Here is a 22,104-nt window from a genome sequence, read left to right on the forward strand (position 1 = left end):
ACAGGGTCGCGGGGGGGCTGGAGCCAATCCCAGCTGACTTTGGGCGAAAGGCAGGGTACACCCTGGACAGGTCGCCAGTCCATCGCAGGGCCACACATAGACACACAAACACTCACACTCACACCTAAGGACAATTTCGGAGACACCAATTAACCTAGCCTGCATGTCTTTGGATGGTGGGAGGACGCCAGAGCACCCGGAGAGAACCCACACGGACATGGGGAGAACATGCAAACTCCCTGTTTAAAATAACAATGTGATTAATTAAGAAGAATATTTGGTGGAAAAGGAGGAGCCGTGAAGTCAGAGAGAAGTAAAAGTTACCTGCTGATTTCCTGCAGGGCAAACACCTTAAAGCATGCTGCAATGATGTGCGATGAAGTTGAGAGGTGAATATATTTCCTACAGCAGTACACAGCGCCTTGGTTGGCTGAAATATTGAGGATCAGTGTGGAGATCGAGGTTAAGCCAAGGCCAGTTACATTCACACACCTCTGTAATTCTAGCTTTTCCACTTATTGCATGTAGATGTGGAAACTGTCGGGGGAAAAAAAAACCCCACTGCAGACACCATCCTGGAAAAGACTACTTCATTTTGGAGGAGACTGATGCATGAGATGATACACATGAACATGTGACCTACACTGACACCCTGAATGACACACTCATCATTGCCTTTGCTGTGCTCCATCTGTGCTGTCACACCAGTTCAACAATCTTCTGGGGAATTGGACCTGGGCAGTAATCCATCCTCAGCCTCCAGCTTCCAAAAAAAAAAAAAAATGTTTTATGCAAAGAATGTATGCTGCAAAAGGCAATTCCACACATACACAAATGCACACACTATAAAAAGAGCGTTAATTCACTTTCAGGATACTTCATTCATCATTTTAACAGCTAAAGCACAAACATAGCAACAAAAGGCAATCCAGGAAAGTAAGATTATTATTCATTCTATTTGCTCATTAAAGCAGTTCATGCACCTTAAATAACACCAATTGTCCATTTTGAACAAGGAGGCTGTCCATGTCCGGCTCTGACAGCAGTGAGTCATTGACCTCCATGTATGTACGTCCAGTTACTGTCTATAAGGGCTGTTGACAGCTCCCCACTGCGGAGAAAATGTTATGTACAGTATCTGGACAGCAGAGGAAGTCAAATTCCATCCTTGGCTTGTTATGGTTGAATAAAGTCACATTGCTACACAGGAGCAGGAGATGGTTGAGGGGGACAGATGTCATGGTGTTTATGAAGGCATCTCATTGTGGCTGGATGTCTCTGTGGGAACCCTCTTCCTGCCCGGGCAATTGGTCTTGACAGAGTTCTCCCCCGACTCGAGGATCAGCGGGCGGTTGTTCTTGTCTCTGTCTTGGTCTGTGACACAGGTCTGGTTGTTACTGTCAAGACAAAATAAATGAGGGGCTTCACTCAAAAATCCAACACATGAACATTTATTCAATAAGTGTTACTACTTTAATGCAAATATGCTGGTTATACACTAGACTATATACTGCTACTACTAAACCTCGGCCTTTTTTAAATGATTGGTTGATTTTTTTGTGTCATTCGTGAGACAATATCCAGCAAATATATGATCGAGCAGTAAAACAAGATCTCTTACTAAAGAACATAAATTACTGCATAAACTGTACATATATACAGCATATATACAAAATGTATTATAATCCAGCCAGAGGAAATCTGGTGAGACTGGACACATTTTAATAAAAAGAGTGCAGTCCTTAAATCATCATGTAGAGTTCAACAAAATACAAAACAAACAAAATACTTTATGCTCTGAGGTGCTCTTGAACTTACTTGTTTCCATGGCTGAAAAAAGTCTATCATTACTTAAGACTTTACATATAGAAAAACTACATCTGTGCACAGTGTATGTCAATACCTGTCTGTAGCAATTGTGCTGTCTTCATAGATTTTCAGCATTGTTTCTGTGCGGTCATCGTGGTGCTCCTTAGGCTCCTGAAACCTTGAAAATACATTTTGGAATAGGAACATTTTCTTAAGTTGCACAAGGCTGGTGTTATTCTGTATTTTTCTTATAGTCAACGTATCCCATGGAAATAATAAAACCAACAATATCTCAATCTCTCAATACATTCCGGCTTCCCTTCTTGTGGCACTCAGCTCGAAGTCTTTTTGTTCCCACTTAACTTTTTAAGATGTTAAACGCATTTACAAAACATTTAAGAAAATAATTAAAATAACTATTCCAACCTAAAAAAATGCAATTACAGTTTTGTTTACAAGACATACAGCATTTTTTGTTGTTGTTATTTTCTTTATCCATCCCAATACGTTACATGTACCCACCCATGCTTCACAAAGCGGTACTTCATATCAAAAGGTACTTTGGAGCTAACAAGAGCTTCCATTTTCTTCCAATCACTGTCATCATTCAACCAATATGGCAGCAGATGGACAATATGGGAATAATATATGCTCTGAATACAACACCTGGGCTCGAGTCTCTCTTTGACTTTGGCAATGGACAGGATGTAGGGGCTGATCTGTCGGGTGATAGTGGTTAGGTAAGAGTTCTCCTGCTTCAGCTGCAGTAGGTCATGAAGCTGGGCTAAATCAGTTAACGAAGAAAATGAAATTGAAATGGTAAAGAGGTAAACATTTGTGCAATGAATTTAAATGTTTGTTAGTCAGTGCTGAAGACAAACCTTCATAGATCTCCTGCTCATTTGTGACCCTCTGAAAGGTCTCCTCCCAGATCTGTGAGGGAAATGAGGTTAGCTGATTCTCATAAAATATTATATGGACTGCGGTCATTCGGCTCATGCATTCCAACAGTCTAAATTTATAACAATGGGTGAGAATCAGCTTGTCATAATGGAGCTGACTAAGGACAAATGTAGAAACGTTTTTATCGGAACAGCCTGGCCGAGGCAGGTACACTCTAAAGGTCAAAACATCAAGGTATCACTTGACACACCTCTTCAAACATGACTCGCATAGTTTCCACAGTGGAGTACTGGGCAGCTATCTGGCTGTCAATGTGCAGCGATCTGTCCAGGATCTCTCCCATTTTATCTGTGTTGATGATTGAGTGGTGCTTGGTCAGATCTCGGTGCAGCTCCTGGACCTGGTCCTTTAGATTCTGAATCTCTGTCTGGAAAGTCTATAAGCACACACATATACAGGACATACTGTAAGGCATGACTCTCAAGAGCTTGTCAATGTCTTTAAAACAGCAGCAGAGATTTGATGGGTGTGCAGATGCCAGGTGAAGTGCATCTGAGTGTGAAAACACTTGTTGTCTACTTGACTGACTGATGATGAAATCCCAGAGGAAGCCATACTGCTGGCTTATCATTGTTTTACTTTGAGGATCAGAGATGGCAGAGAAAGTTTCTGCAGCAGTTTAAAGCAATTTAGACCAAAATACATTAGATTTATAAACTATGGACATAAAAAAACACATTAAAACATAATGTGCTTCTTTTTATTTTTTCACAAATCTTATACAACGTAAATTTGCTCTTAGAGGATGACTCTATGGCAAAAGGGAAATAAGCACCTTTGAATTCTTTACAATATGTTTTTTAGCCAAGCTGCTAGCATCCACCATGTCAGTCTTGACTGACATATCTCAGCAACTATTTGACGGATTGCCATGAAATATGGTACACACAAGCCTGATCTTCACAGGATGAATTGTAATAACTTTGATTTAAGTTAAATCTTCAGTTGCACTTTGTGTTTAGTGCTAATGTGCAAATGTCAGCAGCACGCTAAAATAAGAAGTAAACATGGTAAACATTATAACTTCTAAATATTACCATGTGTTGTTATCATCATCATAGATGATCATGTTTGCCTGATTTTAGTATTTAGCTCAAACCATGCCTAAATACAGCCTCACAGAGCTGCTATCATGACTGTAAACTCTTTTAAGCCTTAGTAACTGTAAATGTAACTGTAAATCTAGTACATCATTGGTCACACACAGCACTCACCCTGTAGGTGTTCTCATAGTTGCGGCAGTGCTCGGTGAAGGGTGTTTCCCTCCCCTCAGCCAGGAGGACCTTGGTGCAGATGTTGCGGTGACAAGTGGGCCTTCGGGGCATTTCACTGAGAGACGGGGAGCGGCAAGACATGGAGAGAGGGGACTGGTGCCTGAGGTGAGGGGGGAAAATCATGACTGCCTTTTTTTTCTCATTAAATACTGTGCTTAATGACATTATTCTCCATCAACAAAACATTACATCAAGCTAGCCTCTGTCTCTTACACCACAGGAGGATTAAAGCCTCATATTTAATAAATTGAACTCTATAATTGACCATATTGGTCCATAACAGTATTGCACTGTTCAAAACCCTCAGGACCCAGTGCAATATATATATATATTTTTTTACCAGTTACATCCAGAGCGTTCTATCATTGCAACCAGTTGGGAATTGTGCAAACTGTAACACCTTGGTCCAGAATTTCCATTATTACAACCTAATTAGGGCCCGAGCATGCAAGGACCCTATTGAAATTTTAAGGATTATTATTATTCTTTCTCCCAAATGAATTGCACTTTTGACGGCCAAAAGATGCTCAAATACTCACGAAACTTTGCACACACGTCAGGCGTGGCGAAAAATTACTTATTTTAAGGGCACATGGGCCTGGCAAAATGGCTCTATAGCGCCACCTGTAAAGTTGGAAAAAATTAGCCCCCGCGCCTACTTCAACCTACATGCACGAAATTTTCTGGGGACATCTATCATATCAAGACACACAAAAAAGCCTCAAGAACCCATACCCTAAACTCAGCCATTTTGAACTGAAAGTGCGATTTTAACCTCTTTTTCACCATTTACAGGGTGCGTACTTTAACAAACTCGTCCTACAGATTTAGTCCGATTGACTTCAAATTTCTGCTGTGCCTTCTAAAGGCATTGACGATGAAAAGTTGTGCTATCTGTGAGTTTTTGTCAATGGTCGTGTCCGTGGTGTGGCGTCCAAAATCAGTGATTCGCCATGAAACAGGAAGTGGTTATAACTTCAGTGTGCGTGCTCAGATCTGCACCAAACGTTACATGTAGGATGAGAGTCCCACCCTGAACACATCCGTATGCCAATAAATACACAATGTCATAGCGCCACCTGCTGGCAACAGGAAGTGTCCAGTTTTACCCTGTTATGTACTACTGCCAACCTATTTGCCTCACCTGCTTCAAAACAGTCTCAGAAGAGCCTTAAGACATTGATGATGCTATGTTGTGAATCTTGTGGGTTTCGGATCACGGTCTGTCCTTGGCGTGGCGTCAAAGTTTGATGCTTCGCCATGACACAGGAAGTTGTTGTAACTTTACTGTACCTGCTCATATCTCTACCAAATTTCACACATTTCATAAGACTCCCGCCCTGAACACATGTACATGTCGACATTCACCCACAGTCATAGCGCCACCTGCTGGCAACAGGAAGTGACCTTTAACGAAGCAGCCCCCGCCGCACGTTTGACCTACATGTATGAACTTGTATCATGTCCAGACGTACCAAAAAGCCTCTTGGAGTGATGCCCTAAACCCAACAGGAAGTCAGCCATTTTGAATTTTACAGAAATTTTTGGATGATTTACACACTCCGTACTTTCAGGAACTCCTCCTAGGGATTTAGTCAGATTGATTTCAGATTTCTGCTGTGCCTTCTAAAGGCATTGATGATGAAAAGTTGTACTTTCTGTGAGTTTTCCTCAATGGGCGTGTCCGTGGCGTGGGGTCAAAGATCATCTCTTCGCCATGACACAAGTTAACACGTGCTTGATAACTGTCCCACCCCGAAGACATCTACACGCCAATATTGATTTATATTCATAGCGCCAAGTGCTATGTAGCGCCACAAAGGGGACACAGGAAGTGACATATAACACCTTTATGCAGCGTCCAAAGTGCGTAGCAAATTCACAGCCGCACCGGCAGAGCTTCAGAATATTCACCGCAGCCGCCTCACACCCCGACGCGCTACACGTGCGAGGGCCGCCCAACGCTGCTTTAATTCAAGTTTGTATTGAATTAAGATTTACGTGCAGCTTTATATACATTTTATGTACATTATCTTATCTAAAAACACATATATTCTGCTTAACTTTCACAATCATTTAATTTTTGTTTTGTATTGTGTGGTAGCTTCTTCAGCCGATAACTTATTAAGTTTAAAAAAGGAACTGTTCAATCCATATATATCCCTCTTCATATGCATGTTTGTTCGTCTATGTATTTGTCCTTTTGTTTTGTGTTGCTACGTTTATATTTTCTTTAATGAGGACTCTCTTGCAGAAGAGATTGTAATCTCAATGAGACTACCTGATTAAATAAATGTTATCTATCAAAGTCAATTAGTACACTTGCTGTCACATCTCTTTACCATCACCTTCACCACAAGTGTGAAAGTATGTATGTACAGCACAGAGCCAAATAACTAGATAAATATACATTTATCTAGGTTCTGGTAGGACCATATTCTTGGCTTCATGCCTAGGCTAGCTGCTCTGAAGCCATTCTACAATTACCTAGGTGTGAATACATCCCTCTGACGTTGTCATAGGAATGCTGTCCTCTAAGCCTCCAGGCTGTCCCGACACGCACGATCTGACAGCCTTAAGACATTGCCACTACTAAAGCAGCAGCATCAGTTGCATGAAAGAACATGGGTATACAACTTCACGTCTGTTGTGTATTATGTGTTAAAAAGTAGGGCCAGCCAGCTGGCCGTCCACCAATCCCTACCCGGTTTGCATCCTGCATTAGCGGCTGACAAGTGGGGGAAGGAGCTTTCAGACAGCAATTTAGGATGTATCAGACACAACAACACATTCAGTCGCACTGAGTAACAGACTACACCATGTGGGCGGCATTCTCAACCACCATACGGTGAGGAAAAGCCCATTTCCTCCTCCGTCTGTGAACTGAAGTATGGAGTGGACTTGAAAAATTGTGCAGTCAAGCACCTTGTGTAACAACTGTCATCTTACAGTGTCAATGGTGTCAACAGAAATTCACTGAAGAAAGTAGAAAGCAAGTATACGACTATGCCTCTGATCCCACACTGTCAATGCAGGCAGTAAAACACCTTTACTACAATCTCCATAAATATTCAAGAGGTTCAACTACAAAAGTTACATATTTGGGAGTCACGCTGCAATTCACGGCACTTGTCACATACTTATGACACTCCATCTATACAAGAGAATAAACTGCAATGACTTAAAAATAATACATATAAATTTACCTGAGGTCTCGTATGCTCTTACTCCTGCCTTCTTGCCCAGTGTCGATGCAACAGAAGACCTGTCTAAAACATGTATGCCTCTCTCTCTGCCATACACATGTCATCATCCAGCCTCTGTCCTCCCATCACTGACGCCAATTAAAGACTTTGCCCGTGCTAAAGCTGTGACATCAGTGGCCTGGAACAAAGCGGCCCGACCGCTCCTGCATGCCAACTTCCAGATGAATCCTGGAGAGTTCTGTGAAATTACGATAAAAATAGTGCCAACCGGCCGGCCACCAATCCCTGCCCACTTTGCATCTTGCACTGGCAGGGTGCTAAGCAAGTTGGAGAGGAGAGTTGTCAGTATGTTGGCATTAGTGGGTGGGCTTAAGGACCTGTGAACAGTTGGGAGACACTTAGTTGGAATAAAATTGTGAGTATTTGTTGAGGGACCTTAAGTACAGAAAAAAGGACTAAACTCTTTGTTCTGAGTAGCAGTGATGGGTGTTTTAATAAAGGCTGTATTTGCTGGTGATTTGAAGCAATTCTGAAAAGAATGTATGAAGTTAAAAGACTATGAGGCTTTGTCAAACCATTATCAGATTTTGTGGTTTTCAGCTACAATGCAACGGAATGCAATGTAACAACTGACTTCTAAGTAAAACAAAACATCAAAATGAAAACATCCCCATCCAGGACCTGTGAAAACATAGCACTGCAATCATTCACCCATCTTTTTGTATTATTCGTAATGCTTCTGGCCTGGCCACAGAAAAACAAAAGCTTTCTAAAACAGGAGAGACTGCCTCCCTGCCTCCCTCCTCAACCCACATGCAACAAGGTGAGTTAAGTAAACATATCAATATACAGAGCTTACAGACAGACAGAATAACTGCCATAGTGGGACCCAGCATGGTGCCTCATTTCCTCTCACTGCAGTCATCGCTGTCTACCATCTGTACTTGCACACCCTTTGGGAATTTTGAGTTTGGATCCTTCACAAGTGTGAAATTTTTGTTCTACAGACTTTTTGATTGCTTGGAAGGATCCAAAAGAGGCCATGGTAATATTCAGGCAGTGAAAGCACATTGTACATTAAACCTTCATGATTACATTTAAATGATATTTGGCAGCAGGTAAATGGATCTTACCTTGTTGCAATACTTGCTGATCCGGCAACAGAAGGAGGGCAGCGCTGACCTAGCAGCAGTAAGGGCTCCAGACAGCGTGCAAACTCACTTCTGTAGTCTGTGTTGATCTTAGGGAAGGTAGAGATAAAGTCACCTAGTCTTGTATTAATTCAAAAAGAGTTTCAAAAATGTGCTTGTATTTGTACCATATTATCCTTTATTGTTTCTCCTCCTAATTCTTAACCGGCCCAAACAAAAATTAATTTAAAAAAATTCAGTTACAGTCAGGAGTTGCCAGATTCAGGCCAGATCCTATGGTTAACCCTACAATATATTAATAAAAATAGCAACCTAACAATAATAGCAATATATGAAATATAGTAATACCAACAACAGCCATTCTCATTATTGTTCTCATTATCATCATTTAAAATGTTTTCTTTTTAAATTGATAAGATTAAAAATAAAATAAAACACATAAGTTTGCATTTGTTTCCAATGAAGATCCAGTATTTTGTTAGATTTTGTAAGTTTCTGCCTAATTACTGTTTTTCAGTAACCTACTCTATAACTTCTCTGTTTGTAAAAATGTTTGACAAAACAACCGTAACTCAAGGTCCACTAGCTTTTTCTTGGAGATTATCCTGAGATTAAATTAAGATTATTTTGGCAAACTACTATTCCCAAAGTAAAGAATGAACTTTCATGCTCAAAAATAACCCTTTTTAAGATCACTGTATAATTTGTGATAAGCTGACCTAACCAGCAAAAACACCTTACTTTTGTGCTTGTAAGACTGTAATTTTGTGGTGTTTTGTCTAATTTGTTGGAAACTTATGATTGTCATATGATGTGTGTATGTTTTATAATGGGTTTCCTTTCATTTGTGCTGTATCCTCCTTTGTGTTATTTGATGTTGTGCTGTCTGCTTGTTATATGTCTTGTATATGTTTTGTTTCTTTAACCATTAACCTTCCCAGGGTCACATTTACATCATATTCATGTTAACTAATGCGCATTGCCCCTGATAAATAAATTATTAAAAGCCCTACTAGAAGGTACCAAACTCAACTTTCTTACAATAAAAAATTGGTTCTGGGCGGGCCACAGTGAAACTGCATTAGGAGCAAGTGAAACTACTATTCAGTACGCTGCAGTGGATTACACTCTGAATGTAACCTTTTCTCTTTTCTAGCCCCGCATGAAAGCTATTCCAACTCACTTTGCTGCTCTGCACTGGTCTCAGTCGATGAGGGAGCTTTACAATCCTCTTCAGCCTCTCCATGAGTTGCTGTGTAAGCAAAAACATCCGGGTGTGATTCAGTGACCTGTTTCACCTCAATAAGACATTATGGACAGCCTCCATTTAAAGACCAGTTCAGTCCAGCTAATACTGTACTTCTCTCTTGCCAAGAAAACTTCCTGATGTAGGAACAGTGGATAGGGCGCTTTAAGAATCGCTGATAATGTGTGGTCTATACTTATACATTACATATATGCAGTGAATCATCCTTTTTATTTTTATTTTATCTTTACATTTATCTATAGACTTTTTACTTTTTGGTTTATGTATTCACTTTTCCCTTCCCTACTCTCCCCTTCTTTCCTCCCAATTATGTCTAATATTGCATCCCAATATTTTATAACATTCTCATGAAATGCAATAATAATTTAATATATTTCATACAGTAGTTTATGTGGCTGTACTCACATAACCCATGTCCAAAAACTCAAACTTGTTGGCTGAGCTGAGGAAGGCCGAACAGGTGACGAGGTGAACCTAAAACCATCAGAGATTAAAGGTTAGACTTCACACAAGCTGCATGGAATATGAGCCACCAACAGGCTGAAATTGAGATCAAATGGTGTTAAATTAATCCCACGACTAACTGCATATTAGTATGATCAGAATGATCGTCACCTTCACAGCCTATTCATAAAAGTATAGAAGTACATTTACTGAAATACAATTTTGAGGTACTTTTCATTTTCGTTTTATGCTACGTTGTACTTGACTACATTTCATAGACAATGTTATACTTTTTACTCCACTTGATTTATCTGGCAGCTGGGGTTACTTTTTAGAATAAGATTTTACTTGAAAGCTAGTTGTTCTCAAACTTTTCAGCTTGTGACCTCTTATAAAATGCAGTGTCTACTTGGGGCTCCTTGTCATGTTTCAGATATCTATGATTTGTTAGCAGTTTCACCAGAGAGTTATATCCCCTGTAAAGGTATCAAATGGTTTCATTTAAATAACTGTTCAAGGCCCCTAAAGGTTAAACGATCCAATATTCCACAGAAAAAAAAGATTAAAGAAAAGCCAAAAACATGAACACAAGTGTGTTTTTTGTTAGTGGTATATATATATTAGAGAAAATGTGTGTTTTAAAACTTATTTTTTTTCTTCTTTCCTTCCCCATTATACATCTCATGACCCCTCGGATTTATCTATTGACACTGTGGAGGGGCAGGACTAAATGACCTAATTAGCTACAACTGTAAAATGTAAAAAATAATGTCAAGCATAAAAAAACATTTACAGGTAACATTTTACTGCAGAAAGAGTACTTTACTTTTGATACATTTTCTTTAAGTAAAGGGTCTGAGCACTTCTTTAAAGGTGTAATGATAGTTTGTGAGCAGGAATACATCAGCAGCAGTGCTTTTGTGACTGATTATTATTATTTATTATCAGGTCTTTATTTTACTCTACCTGGAGGGTTGGCAGGAGGGCTGTAAGGTGTGAGAGCTGTTCCTTTAGTGCTTTCTCCTTCTCCTCATGTTGACTGCAAACACACACATGAACATGTAATACTACACCTTCACATCAATGCCTGCCGAATGCTCAGAGGATTCAGCTCAGAAGGTGCAACCACAAACAACATACTCCATATTTCCAGAGGCTAATCTATCTGTCTTCTCCCTGTGTAACAAACACACAGGCACAGACGCAGGCCGGACACACAAAGCCTGACATAAATAGCCTTTAACACCCTTCCGGGAACACAGCCACTGGACGGCTTCTAGGCAACGGAGAGAGAGAGATAGAGATGGAGGACACTGGGCACAAAAAAAATCTCATTAAAGATCCCCACAGAGTGCAACAATACACTCACTCACTCACATGCACAAAATTGTTCTCATTCAATCACGCAAAGGTACGCATGGAGCGCACAGATTCACAGAGAAAGTAGAGACAGAGATAAAAAAACAAATTATATGTCTTTTTATGTTCAAATACCATATATTTCAGCAATTAGTCATTAATCTTACGTAAATTGAATTGATGTTCAATAATTTGATTTTAGAGACTAATTAGTTGCAAACCTTGGATGATATTGAATCAAACTTTAATGATTGCTGTGGGGATGATGTAAGATTTTTAATTATTTTAGTGGCTGGATACTTCTGAGTTCATGCTAAATTAATGGTTTGGGAGGCCGTCATTAACCTGTTTTTGCAAAGTAATTTCTTAATTTGTATCACTTTACAGCCTTGTTTCTGCACAAGCTAAGTGAGTAACATCATGGCAGGCTGCCACAACTTAGGATGGTATAGTCTGTTGAAAACGGCTCAACATCACATTAACAGGTACTGCAAAAGACACAAGTTGCTCATTTTCCAGTAGGGCTCTTAGCAGGTGCTTAAGGTGGTAAAGGTGCCCTGGTTTTATCTAAAGTGGAGGAAATCTACATACAGCTTACAGGTTTTCCTGCAGCAGTTACTTTTGTTATTTTATGGACATGAGAAAGTCTGTCAATTACATACTGTATATTTGTATTGCAGTACTTTTCAGTTGGCTACATTTTCATTGATTGGATCCAGGCACAAGCTGCAACCATTGGCTTGAAGTCTAATCCTACTGAAGCGGTTTTAATTCTGTACAGTGCTTTGTTGAAATGAAAATCACCTAAGAAAATGTCGAGGAGAGAGATTATTCCAGAGCAAACAGGGTGCTGCTATTCATCACCATGAGTACAATGCAGCATGATATAATGGAAAAACTATCAAGTGACATGGTGACAGCAGGATAATAGCATTCAATTTGGTAAATATTATGAGCTGTGAGGCAACAAAGCAGCATTTTCATATAGGAACTATACATCTTTTTATTTTACCTCTGAGCTGCTTTCAGGAGGATCTTCTTCCTCTCTGCTAGTTTTTCCTGTCAGATGAGAACAGAGAAAACAAACCCCTTTATTTCATACACTGCTGTGAAAATGGCCTTGAGCTCTCTATACCTAATGAATTTTCGAGACTGTGGGGGAAAATAGTGAAAATTCATCAGTGTGGTCTCTGCTCTCTTTGATTGTTCATTATGTTGAGAAAATACACTCTTTTCTCACAATTAGGTTAACAGAGACATCCAGTGGCCAGGCAGTGCAAATGTTGTCAGATGTAACAACTTGCACACAAACTTCAGACTGAGTTCAGAAAAAATTTGAATCTTACAATCTTATAAACAAATCTGATGTGGTAAATCATGTGTAATGTCGCAATGCTACTTAACAGTAGCTGTTTGAAATGACAGTTAACTTTTGTAGGGAAAACACTAGAGGAAGTGTAGTTATACTGCACATACATCACATTTAGGTGCAATGTTATAGGAAATCAGCATTTATGAAAAGAGTAGTCTGCACACTGATTTCAAACCACAAACTTATTTAATTTGACATTTTGATCAAATTCAGATCTTCCAGGTCGAAGTGTCGGCATCAAGCATATTAGAACCCTAAGAGGAAGAGGACATGGATACCTTTTTTATCCACAGGAGAATTATTACTTCTTTAAACTTCAAACTGACCCCAAGATGTCTGAATTAGATTAGATAGAGATAGATTTTGGTTTAATGGTTAACCACACCTGCCATCACACAGTATATTGATATACTCACATACTATGTGTGTCTGTGTGTGTGTATAGTAGCACGATTAGGGGAAAAGGGAACAGTCAGGAACATTACATAACCTGCAAGCTGTTGAACAGACTACAGATTGCACTCTCTTCTTCCTCCACATTCAGACACACTTCTCCTATCATTGCTCTCAGCAGAACAATCGCCTCTCGAGCTGAAGTCTGCAGCTCCTTCACCACCTACGGATGGAAGAGGAGGTTTGCTGTCACTGAAAGGCCATGCAGGCTGCTGCACTGCCACACATTTGTCATCAGAGCCTCAATCAGAACTTCAAGCTGAAACATGTATAGTGCATAGTTGAGGCTACTTTGCTGTATAGTAAATAAAGCTTGTCACAATGAAGATCATAATTTCCAGTACTGCCTGTTTCATTATTTTACACTTCTGTATGGTTTTGACACAGAACACCCAAAGCACAACTATGAGCAGTTATTTGTATTTAACCGTAATTAATTAATCAATGCTCAAAATATTGTTAAAAAATAGTCCTCCTTTATGTTAATAGATTCAAATTGGATTGTAATGAGCTACACACATTCTGGGTGCACCTGCACCACATTTCATAATATCATTACCCCTGCTGAGTGCTTGAATTATTTACAATGACAAACGTGTATATGAACAGACATGACTCTCTCACCAGTACAGCCTGGTCCAACATCTCACACCCCTGCACGTAAGCTGTTTCAATATCAATGCAGTGAGTCCGACTCTCCCTGTTGTAAACAAACAACAACTAATTTAATGTGGAGAAGAGAAGAGAAGAGAGACAAGACAAGACAAGGACTTCTAACTGTCATACATTTTGAGAGGATTCACTCACACTTGTGTGTCTCGGAAGCACTTGATGCAAAGCATTGACTTATTCTCTGTTGAGAACAGGATGTAGGGCTCCTCATGAAGAGCTGTGGAGACAGTGATGCCTTTTAACTTCAGCCCACCGGACTGTGAGAGTATTCAGTTTTTCCAGTGATGCAGGTTAGTGAAAAACGAGAGCTTTCAGAATACAAACACAGAACGACTGATGTTTACCAAGTTTTTCATACTACTTTCTTAAGTCTTGGAAATGTAAGCAGAACACAGGAGGGACTACTCCTCACATGAGCAACATGTTTCTGCCCTTGCGTAATAACGTCTTGTGGGCCTGCAAATCTTCTGGAGTAAATTACAGGTGGCACTCACAGCACTTTCTGTGTTTGGCTTTGGTTCGTTTGGCCAGGGATACAATCTCATGGTGGGAAAACATTCTGGCCTTGTGAGTCAACTCTCTGCAGGCGGCGCACAGTGGCTGGTTACAAGTGTTACAATAGAACATCACCCCTGCCTCCTGTATGGAAGAAAATAATAGAAAATGCAACTGAAAGACAAAGTGGGGAGATGTTTATGTTTCATATTGTTTAAGGCTACACAAGGCAAATTATGTGTGTAATTTTAAAAACTCTGACTTTGGCGCTCCCCCAGTGACAGCATCAAAAAAAGACATTGTGGCAGAATGGGATTTGAACACTGAGAAAGATATAGAAACTGCACTCATGTTTATCAGGATTATCTCATTTCCTTACAAACAAAAACTTGTGACATCAAAAAAATTTGAAAGAGGTCATAATTACTTTAAAAAAAAATCAACATAATGACTTTAATGCCCTAATTAAAAGTCTGGATTCATCCTTGTTTAACCTTAAATTTCTCTCTTATGTCCTCAGAGACATAAAGCAATACAGGACTCACATGCTCTCTGCAGTAATGATGTTTTGCTTAACATGATTTCTGGCATACTTCCTGTGCTATTGTGAGCCCCCAACACTTCCTTATTGTACATACTGTATGTGTACATTAATTTCTAACATCTGTATATTTTTTCAATATCTTTCTATGATGTAATCATGTTTTTGAAAATGCAAGCCCACTGTTTGAATGTGAATTCATGTGGGTCAGTCTGTCAGTTTGTACCTTTTTGTTACTTTCCTGGTCACAGTTGGCACACTGCACCGTCTCCTCAGCGTCCGCATTGTTGTCGACCAGGAATTTGAGCAGACGGTCCTCTGGAGGGAGGGCGCTATTTCCTTTTACTATGGATGGGTAACTGTGGCAAAGACAGACAATCAGACAGCCTGAGTGATTTGTTTAGAGAAAAGTTTGGATGCCCGTGGTTCAATATACAGAAATGTGATGTAGAAACGTCAAATTTCCAGTGAAGATAGTAGTTAAAACTTTTGAAATGAACAGTGTTTATGTATTCATAGATTTGATTTTTCAATGAGGAAAAGCTAGCAAATGTATTTTTTTATATTAGTTAACAAGGTAACTAATTTGTGTTTATGAATAGATTATACGTCATATGTCAAGAAATTTAAAATCCAAAGCAAATTCAATCCATTCCAAGGGCAACCACAGATCTCAAGTTTGGATTTCACAGCATTTAAAAAGAAAAAGAAACAAGTAGCAACAACAAACAAACATTGATGGAAAAAAATCATAGCAGTGAAATATTAGTTTTTCACATAAACAGTTTAAACTGAAAGCACAAGCTAACTCTGGTATAACCAAATCTGTCTAACAACACAGCATGCCCTCCACTGCTGGACAAATCTATAAGGCATCGCCACTGAATTCACAAATATGAAAATATTTGCTGCCTTTTAAAAAGGAAAATGTATTTGAATAACCTCTTTCAATAACAAGGCAATTCAAATCTGTGCACCGAGCAATATAAAAAGACACACATACATTATATTAGATTTAAAACCTGTAAAATAAAATAGAAGACAAAAATAAGCATTAATTTCATAAAGAAGAAAACAGTACTGCAGGAAACCTGAGGGGGCAGCAGTGGCGTCCGGGACACCGCCGCCGTAGAAGAAGATAATGCGGAAGAGGCTGTCAAACACGACGAAGCAAGCGTGTGCGTAGGTGAAAGTGTGATAAGTAGAAAGTTCCAGAAAAATATACGACTAAGCAAGAACGCATCTAAGTCTACTGGGGACACATATTCGACGTTGAAAATGTCTGCGATTGGAGAGGAAAATGTGCGAGGTGGGAGCGTTTTTAAAGATATTGGCGCTGAAGACGGCGACTGGGAGCCTACTGAAATCGAGAGCCTGTGTATGAACTGCTTTAAGAATGGTATGACACGGTTACTCATGACCAAAATACCCTTCTTTAAAGAAATCATCGTCAGTTCTTTCAGATGTGACAACTGCGCCTGGTCAAACACCGAAGTCCAGTCTGCAGGCCGGATTCAGGATCAAGGCATTTGTTACACTCTGAAAGTCAAAACAAAAGAGGACTTGAACCGGGAGGTTGTGAAATCAGACAGTGCGACGACCAGGATCCCTGAACTGGATTTTGAAATCCCTCCCTTCACCCAGAAAGGCGCACTTAGTACCATTGAGGGCCTTTTAGACCGAGCAGTTGCAGGGTTGGAACAAGACCAGCGTGTCCGTCGAGAAGTTGACCCTGAGATGGCTGAAAAGATACATGAATTCATCCAGAAGTTGAGGAAGTTAAAAGAGGTTGAAGACGAATTCACACTAGTGATTGAGGATCCATCTGGCAACAGTTTTGTGGAAAATCCTGCCGCCCCTCAGAAAGATGAGGCTCTCACTGTGTCCCGGTTCACGCGGACGATCCAGCAGGATATGCTGCTGGGATTAAGGGCTGACGATGATTTGGAAGAGGACTTGGACAAGGAACCAGCTAGCAACAACCTGGAGGCCATGAGAGATGAGGTTTTGGTCTTCAACACCAACTGCCCAGAATGCAACGCGCCGGCCTCAACCAATATGAAGCTTGTCCAGATCCCTCACTTCAAGGAGGTCATCATAATGGCGACTAACTGTGACAGCTGTGGCCATCGGACCAATGAGGTGAAATCAGGTGGAGCCACAGAGGAGCTGGGCACCAAAATCTCCCTTCACATCACCGACATATCAGACATGACCCGAGACGTGCTCAAGTCAGAGACGTGTGGCATCATCATTCCAGAGCTGGAGTTTGAGCTGGGGATGGCAGCTGTGGGTGGAAAGTTCACCACTCTGGAGGGGCTGCTGAAGGACATCAAAGATCTGATTGTCTCCAAAAACCCCTTCACCTGCGGTGACAGTAGCACAACAGATCGGGTACAGAAGCTGAGTGACTTTGGGGAAAAAATAGACAACATTATGGCTGGAAAAATGAATGTCCACTTCATCCTGGATGACCCGGCAGGGAACAGCTATTTGCAGAATGTGTACGCCCCGGAGCCAGATCCCGAGATGACTGTTGAGAAGTACACCCGCACGTTTGAGCAGAATGAAGACCTAGGTCTGAATCAGATGAAGACTGAGGGATATCAAGACGATAAATGAACCGCTGAGAAATGAACCGCCAGCACAAGCTGAAAGGACTCAGTCAGTTGATAATGTCTTGTCAAAAACCCAGTGTAATTATATCGCTCCATATTTTGTCCCATTTTCATACATTTTATGTTAAACACTGGGTGAATGGTTGTTTCCATAAGTATATTAATCAGTGAGAGGAATTATAAGTTATCTAAATGTGCATTGGAAACAAATTAAACATAAAAACATGTAAGCTGCTGTTAAAGGTAAATTCTTTAACTCCTTGGTTATTGCATTCTTGTGACATCCCAGAAGATGGCACTGTGTCATCTCTGACTTAAAGGTTTTTTTTTCTCTGAGGACCACATCCTGTGTGACAAATTAATCTTTTTACACACCTGTAAGCATGACATCATCTGAATAAAGTGTTATCTAAATTGACAGTTTGGCTCTGCTTTTTGAATTGGCAGATGTTGAAAGACAGTGTGTAATGTTATCTGTTGACTTAGATTCAAATACTAATTTTCTGCACTAATCTGCATAATTAGTCTGAGGAACAGTCAGTGAGTTGAAACTTCTCTATGAAAAAAGACTTCATTTAGATTCTAGGTGCTTTTTACAGATTTACATGACAATTTTTGGATCTTTATCAATTAATCATTTTATCAGAAAACAGTAAAAAAAATTCTTTAAATTCCTTCTTTTATTTAACCATCAATCCAAAACCCTGAGATGACAAGAGAAGAACAAAATACCAGAAAAGCAGCAAATCTCCATGTTTCAGGAGGCAATAACAGCTAAAATGAAAAACTCAAAACAGTCAAATACTTTTGTCTTGACTGACTAATTGTTTATTAAACAGAAGCTTGCCTAGTCCTGATTTTAAAGAGCCAATTCTTGTTAGACCAAAGACGTGTGCACAATGACCTTTTGATCTCAGGTAGAACGGACAACACTGGCAGATGCAGAGGCCAGTTTCTGTCACATTAGCCCCATTTGCACAGGCCTGTTTGCTTTAAACATAATGCTGTTTGCCTCATTATGATTCAGTTGAAGTGACACAAATGTTCCTCACCCCTGTCTGCTGTGCCTGTTCTATCTAGTTTTCATAGCAACGGGGATCTATTGTGTTCTACTAATAGCAGAGTAGTGAATTCCTAGATTACGCGGTTCTTGAGTGAGCAGCTGTTAGCAGACTGCTGCTGCCGATGGAAATAGTCGCTGCCAGGCAGCAGAGCACAGCAGCTCCCTGCTCACCGGGTTATTTCCATAGAAAACCAATGATTTCCTGGGTTTTCCCTCCTCACTTCTCAGTTTCATGTGCTATGAATAAAAGCACCGCTGTTGATTTATACAGCTGACTAGTGGACATTATCTACCCCAACACAGGTTCATATTAAATAGCTATGAGGTAGATATATGTGGGAGTCGATTGAGGTTCAGCCAATTTGTCTAGGTCATTTTATCATTCTATTTAATTTACAGTTAGCTCACAGTGTAGTCCCAGCATGTCTAAAGAATGTGGGCGATTATGCATTAAAACATACACTATATAGCCTGAGCAGAAACACTGTTTTAAAAACATAGTTATGACTGAGCAAAAGTAGAACCCAGGAGCTCATCAGGGATGATTATGGTATTTTAAATCAGTTCTCAGTGTGATTAACATCAGTTTTTTCATATTAAATCTCTATACTTTAGAAGCACTGCATGGTGGTGCTGTGTATTGTGTACTGTTTCCTGTGGGTGTCTGCCATGTGTAAACTATGTCTTTTTTTTTTTATTGTGCCCAACCTGCAAACCAATTTCCCTCTGGGATGATAAAGTTAATCAATCCTGTCAATGAAACTGTATCTACGGGACAACACATGAACAGTTGAGAACAATGCAGTGAAATTGAAACTCAGCATTGCTGTTTGATTCTCTTTCTCCACACACAAGAGAAATGAAAAAATCTGGGTCATGTATCTGACACAAGAAAAAACTGCTGGTATAATAACTTCACTTGCAGTAGAGGTCCTTTACTATACATCCCTTTATGCTTTAATGGGGCAAAGTGAATACTCCAGACCTGAAGGTGACTATTAACCATGAGTCATTCCTTAATAGGGGATGAAATGGATTGGTGTCATGCGACTGCCTTTGATTGCCCTAAGCTGCTGGCACCAGTTCCAAATACCAGTATGCTTTGTTTGCTGTGTGACTGGTCTTAGAGAAACTTGCCAGCCCCGCTGAGCGCTGGGGCCAAGGACTAAATCAGAATCCGGGATGACCCTGCAGCTGCTCCAGCCACTCATGCCTGTTCTACCACGACCAGGCCAGCAATGGGTCACTGAGCTGCACCCTCAAACCAAAACAGAGAGACTTGATGCTCTCTGAAACCAATGGGATTCCCCTCAAATCTCCTGCATGAACCAGACCAATCTACTAATCAACTTATGTGGAACGAATCCCTTTGAGCAATGCTGCCCAAAACAGGGGCCTTTGGGGAAAATATGGCTTTTCACACAAAACGTTTGACCCTCAGTGGGGATTCACAGAAAAAAAAAATTAAACAGCTTAATCATGTATGAGCCGTTTGAAATCACCTGCTCATCACACAGCATCACCAAATGTTCGTCATGAAACAAGCTGTGTGAGGTTGTAATCCAAACTGATTGTGTCTATAAGCCACCCAACCAGCCAGTCCTTGACCTTTGGACTCCATATTTTCTGTTTGTTTAGGGATTTATGGCTTAGTACCACACGTGTGATGTCCAGGCTCAGATATCCTATGCAGACACAAAACACTGTGTTGAACATCCATTTCTAGTTCAGAAACTTGGTTTGATCATCTATATGCATCCTAAATAAGTCACACTGCTATCTCTTACCCACAGAGGGGGCAGCTGAGACGGCTGTCATTGGTCCGGCCTCGTAGGCAGCGGGCACAGAAGATGTGGTAGCAGTCCAACAAACACGGGGACTGGTACTGCTCATGGCACAGGTGACAAACCAGGGGGTGGACATTCGTACAATCCACATTACAGATATTTTCCAAGTTGGTGAAGATTCCTCCTGCCATCTGCAAACAGAGTATGTGAATAATGGCAGTATCACTTGATTGACAAGTTTTAAAAGTCCCATCATCACATCACTGAACACAAAAGTTTTAACATGTGTTATGTTCCAATCGTTCCAGTTATTATAAGAGAAAGCAGACTTTGATCGAGGGAGTCAGGTGTTAAAAAAACAAACAAACAAGAGGAGCAGTTTCTCTCTTACCTTGTCAGATGCGTTGTGAGTGCTCAGGGCTTCAGTAACAACACACAATCCAAAGAAGGCAAATGAATAACATTAAAGACATTATCAGCACCAACATTTTATCCAGCCGACAGATCCAACTGTAAATGCAATAGGCCAGTCTGCAGAAAGCCCAGAGAGCCACTGTCTTACCTTTCAGTGGTGTTATCAGCTACCCCCAGCAGGAATGAGAGCAATGCAGAAACTCTTCAATAGTGGTCTGATGGGGTCCCTCCGCCAGGCAGCTGACGGCACACACTTCATGCCAGCCCCCAAGTGCTGCCAGTGCAACACTTGGGGGCTGTGCAAAAGGGACATTTAATATTGCTGTCCCACACAGATTAAAAATACAGTTGTCCTATTTCTAATGTCACTCTGTTGTTATGTCTTGGACTCGAAGGCAGGGTGGATGGTGGGTGAGGGGTGGAAATTATAACATTGCAAATCGTTGAACCTGTTCACACTTAAACTTGTCACAGAAAGAATTATTTTAATTCCTTCAAAGCCCTTTGCGTTTTAGAGTAGTGCTACATAAATTAAACTTGGTATTATTATGCTGCATAAAAGCGATAACAATACTTTCTTACTAAAGAAAAATACATAAAATACTAATTTAAGAGTAAAAATGTGAAAATCTTGATAGTGAAACTGTGGTGAATGAAACTGTTTGATACATCTGATAAAATAACAGGTAACCAGTTCATCGCTATCTAATAATTTAAAACTATGTAATTTAGTAATAAATAAACTGTTTAGTTTAAACCCAGTTAAATATTAACTAATCCTTCATTTAATGTTCGTTTATGCTTAGACAAATAGCATTTCATTTTAAGCTGAACTGCTGCTGTGCACTGACTCCCAGGGTTAACGTACAATTAATTGTAACTAGTTCATCTGTTTTCCTTATAATTTGTTCCAATGTCCAGTCTTTAACAGGAAACCCTTTAGACATTATTAGGAAATTAGCGATGGAAAATAAGCGTTACCAAATAATGGAGACTCAAGTTGCACTTAATTAGCTTTTTCAAACACTTTCAGCTCACCTCTTCATCAGGATGGAGTTTGCTCACTCCTTTGATGTTATAATTGATCGGTTTGTTTGATACTGTAGGCTACATGTGTCTGCTGTTAAAGTTAATTAAATAACTATAACGTTAAATTTAACATATTAATATATATTTAACACGCACGATAACTGGGTCGTAATTATAAACAGTACAA

At 40.1% G+C, this 22,104-nt stretch overlaps 2 protein-coding genes across 2 annotated transcripts; one reads left to right on the forward strand and one right to left on the reverse strand.

Annotated features, from left to right (window-relative positions):
• Positions 1 to 862: 862 nt before the first annotated feature.
• Positions 863 to 22,052, reverse strand: rnf207a (ring finger protein 207a). The gene is made up of 20 exons (XM_038696301.1): positions 21,927 to 22,052; positions 21,037 to 21,184; positions 20,866 to 20,894; positions 20,475 to 20,665; positions 15,233 to 15,365; positions 14,465 to 14,609; positions 14,106 to 14,187; positions 13,923 to 13,998; positions 13,336 to 13,461; positions 12,486 to 12,532; positions 11,081 to 11,153; positions 10,076 to 10,144; positions 9,587 to 9,655; positions 8,386 to 8,492; positions 3,987 to 4,146; positions 2,963 to 3,148; positions 2,691 to 2,742; positions 2,476 to 2,593; positions 1,904 to 1,987; positions 863 to 1,397 (listed from the first exon to the last, which is right to left on the reverse strand). The coding sequence occupies exons 4-20, from the start codon at positions 20,663 to 20,665 to the stop codon at positions 1,247 to 1,249; spliced, it is 1,869 nt and encodes a 622-aa protein (XP_038552229.1). The 5' UTR covers positions 20,866 to 20,894; positions 21,037 to 21,184; positions 21,927 to 22,052; the 3' UTR covers positions 863 to 1,246.
• On the forward strand, positions 16,142 to 18,044 carry zpr1 (ZPR1 zinc finger). The gene has a single exon (XM_038696302.1). The coding sequence runs from the start codon at positions 16,285 to 16,287 to the stop codon at positions 17,626 to 17,628; it is 1,344 nt and encodes a 447-aa protein (XP_038552230.1). The 5' UTR covers positions 16,142 to 16,284; the 3' UTR covers positions 17,629 to 18,044.
• Positions 22,053 to 22,104: the final 52 nt, after the last annotated feature.

Source organism: Micropterus salmoides, unplaced genomic scaffold (genome assembly GCF_014851395.1).
Source record: "Micropterus salmoides isolate LMB-PRFRI ecotype aquatic unplaced genomic scaffold, ASM1485139v1 Ms_hic_scaffold_4, whole genome shotgun sequence".
Lineage (NCBI taxonomy): Eukaryota > Metazoa > Chordata > Actinopteri > Centrarchiformes > Centrarchidae > Micropterus > Micropterus salmoides.

Bases quoted from the DNA above. Each gene is read 5' to 3' on its own strand.
- zpr1 (XM_038696302.1), top strand. From the start codon at position 16,285: ATGTCTGCGATTGGAGAGGAAAATGTGCGAGGTGGGAGCGTTTTTAAA.
- rnf207a (XM_038696301.1), bottom strand. From the start codon at position 20,665: ATGGCAGGAGGAATCTTCACCAACTTGGAAAATATCTGTAATGTGGAT. The intron at 11,154-12,485 runs GTAAAATAAAAA...GTGTGTTTGCAG, and splicing joins CTCCTGAAAGCAGCTCAGAG to TCAACATGAGGAGAAGGAGA. The intron at 2,743-2,962 runs GTGTGTCAAGTG...TTTCCCTCACAG, and splicing joins TGCGAGTCATGTTTGAAGAG to ATCTGGGAGGAGACCTTTCA.